At 46.5% G+C, this 14,529-nt stretch overlaps 1 protein-coding gene across 7 annotated transcripts in view; it reads right to left on the bottom strand.

Annotated features, from left to right (window-relative positions):
- EXOSC7 (exosome component 7) overlaps positions 1-14,529 on the bottom strand; it is a 32,205-nt gene that overhangs the window by 15,737 nt on the left and 1,939 nt on the right. For 6 of the 7 annotated variants that reach the window (XR_014822351.1, XR_014822349.1, XR_014822350.1 and 3 more), the window contains 2 exon segments: positions 7,148-7,249; positions 6,757-6,851 (listed from right to left, as the gene is read on the bottom strand). The exons of the other annotated variant lie outside the window; for it this stretch is intronic. Coding sequence is in view for 1 of the 6 variants with exons in the window: in NM_001243824.1 (NP_001230753.1) it covers positions 6,757-6,851; positions 7,148-7,249 (197 nt within the window). In the remaining 5 variants the exon portion in view is untranslated. 7 annotated transcript variants of the gene reach the window in all.

Here is a 14,529-nt window from a genome sequence, read left to right as displayed (position 1 = left end):
AGACAGTCCAGTAATCATTTTATTGTAATGAACAAGGCCCAGAAAGACAAGAAACCAGTTGTTTCTGTATAGTCTCCACAAAAATCACACAATGAAGCTTTCTGGTCCCCATCCATCTGTCCATCCACTCAACCACCTGGAATGGCCCAGGCCCTATGCTAGGTGCTGGAGATCTAGAGACTGAGCAAGGTAGGTGCAGACCCTAAGTCAGCAATTTAAACAAAGCAGGGGGAGTTCCACGATAAAGAGCAAACAGGAGGAGTCGGGGGTTGAGGGGGATATGCCAATCAGTGCTGAGGGTTGTAGGAAGCCTCAAACCTGAAGCTAAGCAGAAGCTGGTCAGGCCAGGCAGGAGGATTCCAGGCAAGGCAAAACCTGCGTGAAGGCTCAAGACTGTGCCCACCACTCTGTCATGCTGAAAGAAACCTCATCTAATATATTTAAGTGTCCCTTTGGTTTGGTCTATTCTAATACAGATGTGAGAATGAATCCTAAAACAACTAGATTCTACTGTTGTACAATAACTCTGCTTCTCTAATCATAATGTTTTCCTTTCCCACTCTGAGCCAGCAGAACCCCAATTTAAAATCCCTAAGAGAAACTTCATTACTGCCATGGCAACCTCACTGTCCCCTCACTGCCTCTGCCAGACTTGGGCACTGAGCCATGAAAAGAAGCTCATTTATGGTAAAATAATCAAGTCACTAGAGACCGAGTTCATTATTTTGCACAGCTAGCAAAACACAACCTGTTTCTAATTTAAACACTAAGTAATCAATATTAGGTTCCATCTTTTAAGTGTTTAAAAACACATCTATATAGATCACTGTGTAGACAAATCCAGGCAGAGATGCTTATGCTTAAAATGCTTACCTTTTCTTGATTATAGTGGGCCATATCCCCCTGGGCGTGACTAATTACTGCAGATTAATGCATTAGCTCTTCCATAGCCCTAAGGGATGGTTTAAGAACTTTCCAGGTCCAACTGGCTAAATTAATCTGGGAACAAAACCAGGTCTGACTGTTTTTTGTTTTCTGGGGTGTTTTTTTGACACTGTGCTGGTTTAAAGCAAAAATTTTCCCATTTTACAAAGCATTTTTTTTTTTTTCAAACACATTAACTCTTTCAGCATAGATAGTAGCCAGGCAGAAAGAAGGGGATCATAAGCCTATGGGAAGCCATTGTGTCTGCATGGTGCCCCGACCATAGCATGACTCTGGGGAGAAGGCTGGGAAAAAGGAAGGAAGTTGTCCAGGGAGATGGGGTGCAGTGCTTTGGATAACGTGAGAAAAGCCAGAGACTCTATTCTGCCAAAGGATGAAGAGGAGGGCTAGAGAAAGGAGGGTTCCACCTCATGACGAGGAGTGTTCATAGCACAGGACACTCTGTGATAGTGCTTGACAGAAATGGAGACCTGGAAAGGGTCTTGGAGACCATCCCCAGAGCACAAAAACGAAATGCCTGCAGGGCCCAGGGAACCACATGTACCTGAACTAAGGGCTACGCACATGTAATTAACAGAGAGTGATGGGACCTGTGGCAGACTTTCCAGCCTTCAGACCTACAGGATGACATGGTGAGTGAGCCCTCAGATGGTCCAACTCTCTCGTTTTACAAGGACAGCTTGTGGGCATGTTTGACTTGTGTTAGCACTTTAGCACCACCCTTAGCACTTTAGGTGCATGACCTCATTTAATTCTCACAACAGCTCTGTGAGGTAGGCACTAAATGTACCCCACTGTAGAGAAAATGAAACTGAGTTACAGAAAGGGTATATTATTTGTCCAGGGTCACACAACTAGTGACAGGGGAGCTGAGATTCAAATGCAGGCAGCCCAGCCCTCACCTGCTAGGCTCTGCGGGACTCTCCCTGAATGTCTTGTAGCCAGCCTCAGTCAGGGGAGCTTTCTGTGGGCCTGTCTTATGTGGTCAGGGTAAGGGATGAGTGCTCTGGTCTTGGGACTAATTACTAGATGTTGGCATCAAGGAATGCAGATCAAGAGAGTCCTAAATAAAAAGCTTTTCTCCTAAGTACAATGTTGAGAGAGATAGCGATAGAGAGACAGAACACAGGCTGGTAAGCCTAGCTCCCTGTTCATAGGCATCACAATATATTCTTTCAGTAGAGGAGTAAACACTTGGGGTTGTTTTTTCTTTGTTTTACATAAAGCAAGTGCTTTCTATATTTAAAATTACCAAAACCAGTTTAGATCCTTCATAAAGTATGACCCAGCCCATCTTACAGGACTACTGGGACACTGCTTACTGAGCTGGGTAAACTAATAAAAATCCTGGGAACAAGGCCCCTCCCAGTTCTCCACCTCTCCTGACTCACCACCTCCACTCTGCTCCTCCTGCTTGGCACATCTCTAGTTTAACTGGATTTAGCTGAGATGAAGGCCATGTCTACCTGGAACGGGACTTCAAACACTAGGCCCATTGTTGTTTCCCTTGTAATCAATCTAGCCTGCAGGTCTGTGAAGCCTCACAGTCAGGTCAGGCCAGGCCCATGGCAAAAACAAGTGGTTTAGTGAGTACCTGGGCCAGGGATGACTCCGGGCCCTATCCCTCTACTCCCTTAACCCCGAGGCAGGTCCCAATTCCTCAGATTCCTCTGGGATTCCATGTGCTCATTTCTGAGCCTGCAAAAGCTCCCCTATACATGGGTATGGAAAGAGTGACACATTCTGAGCGTTTCATCATAAGCCCTTGTTTGAAGTTCCCAGGAGAGTCAGTCATCAGCTCTGGAGACTTTCAGAGTATAGCTAGCCTCACGTGACTTCCACAGGTCGCCTCTCTGTCTTGCCCCCACCCTCAGCCCTTCAGCTGGAAACAAACACTGCCCCCTTCAAGCAGCAGGAAGCAGGAAGGAACAGAGATCAAATGGCTCCACCCGCCGATTCAGGTCTTGAAGCTTCTGGTTCAATATTAGGGAAAAAAACCAAGTGATCACATTGAGTCCCCGAGAGAAGTGACAAGTGCCAGGCACACTGCAATGTCTACGAATGAAACGTGTTCTCCTCAACTCCCCCAGGTAAAACTGAAGTCTGTATGAGACACCAAACCAAAGTTCCTAAACCCATCACCATGGTGGCCAGAAAGTAGAGAAAAGGCTTGATGGACTGCCACCTGGTGGTAACCAGAGTGACACGCCAGCTCACTAAGTTCCTACCTTCAGGGCTTCTGATGGAAACCATCTTTTCCCAAAGGTTCACAGTTCTTAGTTAAAATGGCCTATTCTCAGGCTACAACTAACAAACTGAAGACATAAGGCAGGAATTATAAGGTGCAGGTTTGCTCCCAGTTTAGTAAAGTGCTGCCAGGCATTTCTGGAGCAGAGCTCAGGAACCTCAGAGTTTCCCTCCTCCACTGGTATGGGACCCAGTGCTCAGGGGCAGGTGTTCTTTTCCACAGGCATCATTTCCAAGACCCAGGGGAAAAAATATGGGGGTGGGGGACAGTGCCTACCTCAGGCTCCATATATTATCTCAAGTAGACAAATTGAAGCAGAAGGAATTAGCAGAAAGACAATTAGTTTTCCGTGACCTCTCTACCACTGGGAATTTTAATAACTAAAACACGGAAGTTACTGGTAAAGCAGTTAGGTCAACCAGGGGCTCATCCTGGCAGGAGGGGACCCCACCCACCCACCCACCCAATTACTTTCCTCCCACTGGGTAACAATTCTGTTTCAGCCTGTGGATGGTGTGTGCCTTGAGCTCTCCCATAGAGAGAGCGTCCATGCCTGGGGCCTGGGTGGGGTCAGGGGCAGCACCTCATTGCTGGGCATAGCCACAGATGCCCAGAAGCCCCTCCTATTCACTGGATCGTAATAAAGGGATTTATTTGTTTATTCAATTAAGAGTTGCTCCTTGAAGATTCAAATGAGTTCTAATAAAAGTGGCAGCTAGTGGTGCTTGGTAACCTCTCTCTTCTCTGCAGGAAAGTGGGCTTTTGTGAATCTCTGGCAGTGATTCTACCTGCTGGGCTGATCACACTGAGCCAATTAAAGACGCTAAAGGGTGCCACCTTGAGAAGCAGATTCAGGAGAACTCCCTGGAAAACAGAGCTTCTGGGCCTGGTGAGGTTCTCCCAAGATTTACAAAGAGGGAAAAGAGACCAGTAGGCAGCCAACTTTCAGCCAGGAGTGACAGGCTTACTCTTAGAAGCCCGATCTTAGGAAGAGGCAGCTCCAAGGCTCCTCCTCCCTCCCTGGAGCCACCTTCTTCCAGCTGGGACAAGAAAGGGACAAGAGCATAAGGCTAACCTGGAGTCATGTTCAGACACAGAGCCGCAGTGAAACGTGTCCCCTGTACCAAGCATCTGAGTGCAACGCCCTCTCTTTGGTGTGGTTGGGCTGACTGCCTTTGGTCTGCCTAAGATGAATGAGGCAGAAGATAATGAAGGAAAGGAAAGCAAATTACAGCCCCAAACACATGCGGCTCCTCAGTGACTGTTTACTGCACTGACTCAGGCATATCAAGGCAGGAGAGGCCTTTTTTCTTCCTCCAGGATCAAAGGAAAGGCTAAGTTGGAGGTTTGAACAAAGTCACATCATGCACAGCAACTTAAAGAATGGGCCAATTCCACTATATAGCTCAGACTGCTGAGAACAGCTGGGCTGAACCTAGAAGAGATTGCTGGAGGGCCAGGGTAGGGGTCAGGAATGGTCTGGAAGGAAAACCGACCAGAAAGATGAACACAGACAGATTCTAGAAACTCTTAAGCACGCCCTCTCTAAAGCTGGCTTCTGCAAGCTACACGACATATAAAGAACAAAGATTCAGAGCTTGACAGACCTGAGCTGGCATTACTAGCGATGTGATTCTAAGAAAGTCACTGACCCTCTCCAAAACACATTTGTCATCTCTCTCACAGGAGTATTATAAGGATCAACTTGTGTTTGGAAGTGAAGACTAGAAGATATAACTCGCTATACAAATGTGGGTTAGCATCTGTGCAGAAAAGAGCTGACATTACAGGTGAAAGGCTGCTACCTTTAGGAGGGCCTGATTGCAAGGCTGGCTCTTGGCTGACATCTGGGCACTTGGCTCTCAGAGTATACTCAGTCGGCCTAGACTGCACAAATAATATGGTTCATGCTGAATAGCTGCTTTCCTTCTGGGATTCTGGAACTTTGTGCATAAAGCAGAGGGTGGCTTCGTGAGCAGCCCCAATACAAATCCTGGGTGCTGAGTCTCTAACCTTTTTTTTTTTCTTTTCTTCTTTTTACAGCTGCACCTGCGGCACATGGAAATTCCCAGGCTAGGGATCGAATCAGAGCTGTAGCTGACAGCCTACACCACAGTCACTGCCACTACGTCTGTGACCTACACCGCAGCTCTTGGCACGCTGGATCCTTAACCCACTGAAAGGGGCCAGGGATCAAATCTGCATCCTCATGGATACTAGTCAGGTTTGTTTCCACTGAGCCACAGCAGGAACTCCTCTAATGCGTTTTCTGGGCAGAATCATCACACGCATGGGTGCAATTTTTGTGGCTGCAAATATATCGTAGCTGTGAGTAAAACGACATGCTATATGCTAAGTCCTTTGAATCTTTTCACTACATCTCCAAATGTGGGCGTGATCTTGGAGCCTCCAGTGCAGTATCAATATTATATACCTGCACCTAGTATGAGCCAAGAGAGATCCTTACCCACTCAAGAAGGTCTGCTGTCACCTACCCAGAAGGGGAGTCAGAGAGAGAAGATGGGACTGGGCCAGCAACTCAATGAACAGCCCCCGCTTCTAGAAGGCGGAGGGAACAAGAAGGAGGGAAGGCACACTTCTGAAAGCCATGCTGCTGGATGCTCACTCTATTTTCATTACTTTGTTTCCTCATCATCACAATAGTATTATTATCTCTGTATCTCAGATAAAGAAATTTAGGCAGAGGAGTTTCCTTTGTGGCTCAGTGGTTAACGAGTCCGACTAGGAACCATGAGGTTGTGGGTTTGCTCCCTGGCCTCACTCAGTGGGTTAAGGATCCGGCGTTGCCATGAGCTGTGGTGTAGGTCACAGATGCGGCTCAGATCTGGTGTTGCTGTGGCTCTGGTGTAGGCCGGCAGCTACAGCTCCGATTAGACCCCCTAGCCTGGGAACCTCCATGTGCTGAGGGTGCGGCCCTAGAAAAGGCAAAAAGACAAAAAAAAAAAGAAAAGAAATTTAGGCACAGAGAGACTAACAAGCCTGAGGTCACATGGCTGGCCAAAGAAGGAAGCCAGCAGCAAGGCTGGCTGGCTGCAGAGACTGCAGAGTCTTTGCTCTACCCAGCCACCACCCTCTCAGTCTGTCAGGCTGCTTGGCTGCTCCTGATCTTTGCCCTGCCAAACAAGTCATGAAAAGTTTTCAGCAAAGCTATATCAGGAGGAGAAAGAGAGCCTTTTAGACCAAATGATCCTTATCAGCTTGATTTGATACCTGTCAAAGCTCTGTAACACACCCATCATTGCATCTGCCTCTCATCATCACCATGTGCTGGGCTACGTGGCAGATGCCCTCCTTTTTCAGACAGAGAGAATGAAGCCCAGTGAGGGCCAGCTGATTAGGACAAGGGCAGGACCCGAGCCAAGAGCTCCCTGCACATTTCCCCGTACCTGGCACACAGGGGTACCCAGTAAACACCTGCTGGCTGGATGACTAATGATTAAATACAAAATAAAAGTAGGCTCAACAGGAAAAGTAAGAGGTTCAATCTCTGAATCTTCACCTTTCCAACTGTTTTGCTTTACAAACATCCACAGAATACTGACCAGTCAACAAAAAACTCCAAGTAACCTTCGTTTGGTTTCTCCAGCTTCGGCGTCCCCATTTCTGCTTTCACTCCCACCAAGATGTCTGTGTGACCCTACAGACACATGCAAGAAGAGTCCTCATTCAGGGCAGGCAGCCAGGCACCCACCACCTTCCTCCTTCCCCAGACATCCACCCCGGGGGAGACTCTCTCAGCATCAGTGCTGGGACTCAGAAAGCGGCCCTTTGAGAAGGTGAGGGGTCCTTCACATCTACACAGACCCCTCTCCCAGAGTTTGGCTTGGGTCTTAGGTTTCCCCTGGAACAATCTGCCCTCCAAAAGCCCCGAGGGGCCTACTTCCCTAGGACCCATTCCTCCTCCTGAGCGTGGCCCGTGGCCACAGTACTCACCAGCTTGACCCTGGCAGACCCACTGGTGTTGGACACCACGTCGGTTTCCACTTCGACACATCGATAGTCCTCACAGCCACGGCCATCCACGCGAAGGTCTTCCTGAGGACAGCAACCACAACCCTAAGGCCGAGATCCCAAACCTCCAGCAGACTCCTAAGTGACTCATCCTCTCCCCCTAGAGAAATATGCAGTACAACAGCTCCTTTTCTCTTACTGAGTCATCCAAAAATTCTGTCCTCGTAGCTAATGACATTACTAGTTTACATGTGAGGAAGTGGAGACTCAGTCTCACAGCTAGGGAGAGCAAAGCCAGGTTTCCATCCCAGGTCTCTTCGAGCATCAAGTCCAGACTACATACCATGACACAGAAGAGGCACAAGCAAACACACAAAATCCCAACAAGGGACAAAATAAGCTGCCCCTTTCCAAATCTGCAATTCTAAAATCACAACAAGAAGCACAGTTTCAGAGCTACAGGTACAGCTGTCTCGGCTGAGACACCCCCCAAACTCAAGGAGATCTACTCTGTAAACAGCTAAAAACTAGCTGGTATCTCCTAAAGCAGGCAGGCTCTAGAACAAAGTTAGGCCTGAAGGCTGCCTGTTTTTGTAAACCACTCACAGCCATGGCTATTCGTTCAGGTGTTCTGTGGCTGCTCTTGCTACAGCGGCAGAGTTGAGAGTTGAGGGGCTGAGATAGAGATCACAAGACCTGCAGCCCCCAGATCCTTACTATCTAGCCCTGTACAGGCAAGGTTTGCCGACCACTGCAGAAAATGGGTTTCAGGGTGATCTACAGACTGCCCAGCCTTTTCCCCAACTATTTATTTCCTCAATTATTGACTTCTATTGGTATAACTCACAGATATCTATCTTTTGCTGTAGTTATAATCCAATTCTACTACTATTTATCTCATTGCTCAAAGTGTTCCAGATTTGGCCCCTGGGAGCTCCTTTGTGTTGGTTCCTCTGTTCTTTTAACGTCTCCAACTTCTTCTTTTTACTTCTGACAACACAAGATCTTCCAGCCTCTTGTATTTTCCCCTGTCTCAGCCCTGAGATTAGCCCTTTTTCCAAGAAACCCTGGTTCCTTTTATTGGAGAATGTTGCTTAAAAACCAGGATCTGGGGAGTTCTCTGATGGCCTAGTGGTTTAAGGATTCAGTGTTGTCACTGCCGTGACTTGGGTTTGGTCCCTGGCCCAGGAACCCTCACATGCCGTGGGTGAGGCCAAAAAACCCCAAGCAATCCAAGATCTGGGTGCTAAGTAGGTTCATTGCTATTGGGGTATCACTGCTTCCAGATCGTCTCAGCGGATAGAGCTAGAAAATGTGTATGCGTACGTGTACTAACCCACACATATATTTACCTCTGTTTCTATCCACACACATTATCTATGAAAAAGCCCTGTGTTCACACCAAGAGTTGGTTTCAACCTTCCTCCTCCTCTTATTTGTAACTTCTCAGGGAAAGTTTCTTCTCTCTGGCTTTCATTATCTACAATGTATTTACACATTTGTTAACTTTCTAGATAAACACAAAGCAGTTTCAGAATTGCTCCAGGCCATACCTCTCTGAGGAACAAATTTACTCATACAATATCCCTCAGAGTTCTTTTTGCCTTTACCCTCATAGCACCCACTCAAAAGACTTTCCAGTTGTCTTGCCCCATCCTTCCTGTGCCTCTGTTACTTGTTTTCACCCCCATCAGGTTCATTTGTAACCGCTGCTGTTCAGGTGTGGGTCCCCTTCATCCCAGCTACTTTTAATTACTTATCTACTCTTGGGGTAGGTGGACCATCACCACAGCTCTAGGACTCAAAGCGATCAGATTAGGTGTGCTCAGAGAAATGTCACTCTCCCCTCACCCCTATTTTCACGGCCCCCCCTTTTTCTACTTCCTCCAACCCGCTCAAGGCAGGTAACCAATGTCCTTAGTTCCTGGTTCATCTTTCCTATATTTCCTTTGCACAAATGAACAGATACCCAAGCATATTTTTTTTTTTTTTTTTTTGTCCACGCCTATCCTCGCCTGTGGCATGCCGAAGTTCCCAGGCCAGGGATGGAACCTGAGCCACAGCAGTGACAAACTGATCCTTTACTGCTATGCCACCAGGAACTCCCGCAAGCATTTTCAACATCTCTTTTCTTTCTTTTTTTTTAAATTATATTTTTAAATGTTTATTTAGAGAAAAAGACAGGAAGAGAATGAAGGAAGAGGGTATTGAATCCTGACTCCTGTCTTGATTTAAATTTGGAATCACGAAATCATTATGCATAATTATACAACAAAATTAAAATTATAAAAGCAATCCTAAAAATCAAATCAAAACAAAAAGCAAATGAACAAATTTCTTGGTCATGACAGAATTATTTAAAGTAACTTAAAAACACAGTAATGTGACTATATATCCCTGCAGTAGAAAAATAACTGCAAAAACAAAAACAAAAAACCTCACAAACAAAAACACCACAAGCCTTGGAATTCCAAGAAAATATCCATCCCTATTTGAGTCCACTGTACCATTTCCAACCTTCATAACTTTTAGTTATTCTATGAACAAAAGAGTTCAATAGACCCATCTGGTAACTGCAAGATAAAATTTTTATTATTTTTTAAACATAAATTTTTTCTAGTAGATTATTCTAGCAAAACTGTTCATTGAATGAATCCCTGGATGAGCAATAAAAATCCAACTCTTTAGTCCCCCTTTCAATGACTGTTTTCTCCTTTGTTTATAATTAATTATATTTTACCAAGGGGGGATTTGGCAAAGAGAGAAACAAGTATTTAACATCCTTTTCTTTTTTTCTTGCATAAAAGGGAGCATATTACGGACATTCTTTTATACTTTGCTTATTTTTTTTAAAAATTAACAATACATATGTAGGAAACCACCCCACACCAGGTGACAGAGAGTGTCTCTGCTCTTTGCAAACATTTTTTTTTTTTTTGGTCTTTTTGCCATTTCTTGGGCCGCTCCCCGCGGCATATGGAGGTTCCCAGGCTAGGGGTCAAATCGGAGCTGTAGCCACCGGCCTACGCCAGAGCCACAGCAACGCAGGATCCGAGCCGCATCTGCAACCTACACCACAGCTCACGGCAACGCCGGATCCTTAGCCCACTGAGCAAGGGCAGGGATCGAACCCGCAACCTCATGGTTCCTGGTGGGATTCGTTAACCACTGTGCCACGACGGGAACTCCTGCAAACATTTTTTGAAAGCCTTTTCTTACAGGAAAAAAATAATCATTAGCTTCATCTGATTCTCAAAGGGGTTAATGCTCCTCAAAACATTAAAAACAAACCCCAAACAACAATAGAACAATACCACTCTTCAGAAGTATGTAAGAAACTATCTTTAATCCGCTCAGCTAAGTGCATAACTGAATGACTTTTTTATTTTGAGAAATAAAAATATAGAAAAGGAAAACACTGCATGCTCCCACCTCAGGATACTAACTACTACCATCTGTCTTGTTTGTTTCAGCGCTTTCTCTCTCTCAACTTCTGTCAAAGGAGAGAAAATAAACATCCTAAATCAGGTTGAAGATCCTTTGCAGCCCATCCCCTCCCTGGAAGCAATCCCTATCTGGAGTCTGGGGAGGCGTGTTCTTGAAAAGCAACAGAATTTCAAGTCTAGGAGAATGAGTCTCCTGAACTCTTTATAAAAGAACATCTTCACTGGAGGATTCACAGGAAGATTCCAAAACTACTTAACGTTTTTGGGGGGAGGGGGTTTCGGGAGTTCCCGTCATCGTCGTGGTGCAGCAGAAACGAATCTGACTGGGAACCATGACATTGTGGGTTCGATCCCTGGCCTCGCTCAGCGGGCTAAGGATCCAGTGTTGCCACAAGCTGTGGTGTGGGTGGCAGATGCAGCTCAGATCCTGTGTGGCTGTGGTGTAGGCTCGCAGCTGTAGTTCTGACTTGACCCCTAGCCTGGGAACCTCCATATGCCCCGTGGGTGTGACCCTAAAAAGCAAAAAAAAAAAAAGCAAAACAAACTACTTAATGGTTTTTTCACAACCCCACCCACACCAACCCACATGAAGGCTTTCTAGTCAATCTCTGCTTGCCCCATGCCTTAGGTGTGCCCTGCTAGGAAAGTGAAAACCTGGCCCGGAAAGACCATTTACCACAGAGTCCTGGGAGAAAGGGCTACTGGTATGGCATAAGTATGAGAAATCACTAGGAGTGTTAGTCATGGACTTCAGGCCTGGTCCTGCCATTAACTAGCTGCTGGACCTGAAACGAGTCCCTTCCCCTCCATTCAGACTTACTTCCTCATCTGCAAAAGTACACATTGAATTAGATGCCCTCCAAGGTGCTCCTCTAATTCTATGAATCTATAAATAAAAACATTCACAAGTGTTTGCAAAAGCTAATAGTAGCTACTGTTTAATGCGCATTTACTCTAATGTGCATTTACTCTCTCCCAGATAATGTGCTGGGAATACTACACAGCTAATGCACCAGTGAATGCACTGAATCCTCACAATAACCTCACAATGTAAGAGAGCAATTTTTCCTTCCATTTTACAAATGGGAAATAGTAGAGAGATGCTAAATGGCTGGCCCAAGGTCACGGCCAGTAAATAGCATCTGAATTCCAAGCCAGGGCTCTTAACCACAATCCCACACTGCCTCCTGCATTCTAAAGGGTCTCTTGTGGTGTGCAAAGAAGGCAGCACAGGCCTCTCTCAAAGGATGAACTGGCTCACTATACCAGTTGGTCCTGCTGATGGTGATAAGGACTATGAGAGCAAGGAGGCCTCAGGGCCCCGGGGCTTCCGACTATTGCTTTAAATGATCACTCTGTAAAGATCTAGTCACAACCCTCTGTAGTGACAACCCACTGTTCCAGGATAAGGCTGGAGGGGTGTCAGAAAACTGGGCCTCAGCAGCTCTTGCTTTCTTGCCTTCAAATCACTCTCTGCCTCCTCGGGACGGGTTAGGTGACAAGAGATAAAAAGAGCTATAAATTTCCCTTCCCAGGAATGCATAAAGTATAATTTTTTTATAGAAAAAAATCATGAAACAGGAGAAAAGCAAACAAACTAGTTCATGAATCACTGCATATAGGACAACTTTTCTTAATCCACTTTACCTCATAAAAGGCTTAGGAAATTACCCAAACCAGCTTGGCCTGGCTCAGAGCCTGCCCTACCACAATTTGTATTCACATTCAATGCTCAAGAGCAAAGGAATCAATCCATGTGTGAACACTTAAACATAGGCTGCCCTGAAGTGAAAGCTCCATTTAAAGTCAACAGATGCCCACAGGTGACACCAACACCATGGAGCATGGCCCTGTCCACACAGAGGGGACAGAGCAGCTTTCTAGGTAAAGGCCTTCCAGATGCTACCTTGGCTCCTAATGATTTTCAAGTTGTGATCATGGGATCACAACAACCTTGCCTAGTTGGGTGTAGTGTGGAGTCATCTCCAATCTATATTTAAATTTCTGCTGTCCCATGCCAGCCTGGTGACCTCAAGCAGGTTAGTCTGTTAACATCTCTGAGTCTCTTGGTCTAGAAAGTGGAAACAGCCCTGGCCTTAAAGAGTTATAGGAAAGTCCGGAAGCCATAGATCACTCGAGGGGAACCTTCTGCACACAGGAGACCCCACTAAGCAGTTCCTTCTCTTGGTTCTGCTGGCATGTATTAGCTCACTGAATCTTCAAAAACAACCTGGAGAGAGGTTACAGACAGAACTCAAAGCGATAATTTTCAACCTCCTGTGTGTGACAGAATGAAGGGCAGGTGAATCCATCCAGAGCTGCTGTTCCTCAAACTCAGGTAACCCAGTCCTACTCCCTGACAGAAGCTGGCAGTTGGCTTGCTAACCCAACATGCTTGGGAGGATTTAGACTCAAAGCAGTCCCCTGAAGTGATGTTAACCCCCACAACCTTGCTTTTGCTTGACCAAGAGCACAGAGCTTGCTGGAGGAAAACTGTGACCAGAGGCCTCCCCTAAAAGCCACCCTGCTTAGGAAAGAGCCCAGCTCTGCAGGCTCAGGACCAAGACAGAGCAGGCAAAACAAAAGGTCGATCCTTATTCCACTTTCCAAGCCTATTAAGTAGGTCCACATTCCTCTAGGATGGGATCCTGCCCAGCCTGCAGAGCACCTGACTGAAAGACATAATGATCCAGAGAGTGGCCAGCTCTTGGGGGCATAAAACCCAATCCTCTCCTTGGAATGTGCTCTCTCTCTCTCCTTTTTCTTTTTTTTCCCTGCTTTTTAGGGCTGCACTTGAGGCATATTTAAGTTCCCAGGCTAGGGATCGAATCGGAGCTGCAACTGCCAGCCTATGCTACAGCCACAGCAATGCCAGATCTGAGCCTCATCTGTGACCTAAGCCACAGCTTGCAGCAATGCCAGATCCTTGACCCACTGATTGAGGCCAGGGGTCGAACACATATCCTCATGGACACTACAGTCAGGTTCTTAATCTGCTGAGCCACAGCAGGAATTCCTGGATCTGATCTCTGATCTTTTTTTTTGGGGGGGGGAGGGAAGAGTTAAAGAGGAACTGACAGGTTATGGAGGTCTCACAGAAGTAAAGGTGGGGGGATGGCTTGTACCAAGGTGAAGGGCAGCTGGACAGCAAGTGGCTACAGAGAAGGGAGACACTCTAGGAGAAAGAAGTGGAGGTGTTACCAGAGACACAGACAGGCAGTCACACAGTCCATGTGGTCCATGTTAGAGCCCTGGAGAGGCAGTGCCCCTACCTGGCCACAAACCCCCTTTTCTTGATATAATTTAACAATCTCTAGCCCTCCAAATCCAAAGAGCTTAAACTTCAACAGCTACACGCTGAACCCCTCATGGGGTCACCACAAAGGTTGGGGATATAGTATGGGTGGTTCTAGGAAAAGCCACACTTCTGATGAACATATCTTGACAAGGAGCCAACTGCTCTTCAGGGTTGACAACACTCCAAGTACTCCATATTTTCTTATCTCATCGTTCCTCACAACCCTTTCTGCCCCCAGATGGCTAAATTCTCAATTTACACAGGGGGCGCTAACTCAGCTACTCAGGTTAGAATCTCTCTTACTGTGAATGGTGGAGCCCAGGATGGGGCCCTGTTCAGTCGGACCCCAAGTCCTCATTCAAACAGAGGCAGAAGGCCATATGACCTCAGCCAGGAGCAGACGTTTCTGGGCTCCAAGATGGACCAGGCCAGTGGCTTCCCCATGGGCCAATGGCTGGTGGCTGCATTAAAATCCCCTAACGTTTATGAAAATACCTATTTCCAGGCCCCAGCCCCAAAGATTCTGATCCAGAAGGTCCAGTTAAAGCCCAGGAAGCTGTACTTTATGAGTAAAAGGCACTTCAAGGTTTAGGTGTCACTAGGATAGCGTGGACGTTAAC

This window comes from Sus scrofa, chromosome 13, assembly GCF_054392235.1.
Source record: "Sus scrofa isolate SSC_HxYL_T2T_F1_AM1 chromosome 13, Sscrofa_HxYL_maternal_Yorkshire_Landrace_v2.0, whole genome shotgun sequence".
In the NCBI taxonomy this organism is placed as follows: domain Eukaryota; kingdom Metazoa; phylum Chordata; class Mammalia; order Artiodactyla; family Suidae; genus Sus; species Sus scrofa.
This window is presented reverse-complemented; position numbering and strand designations above follow the sequence as displayed.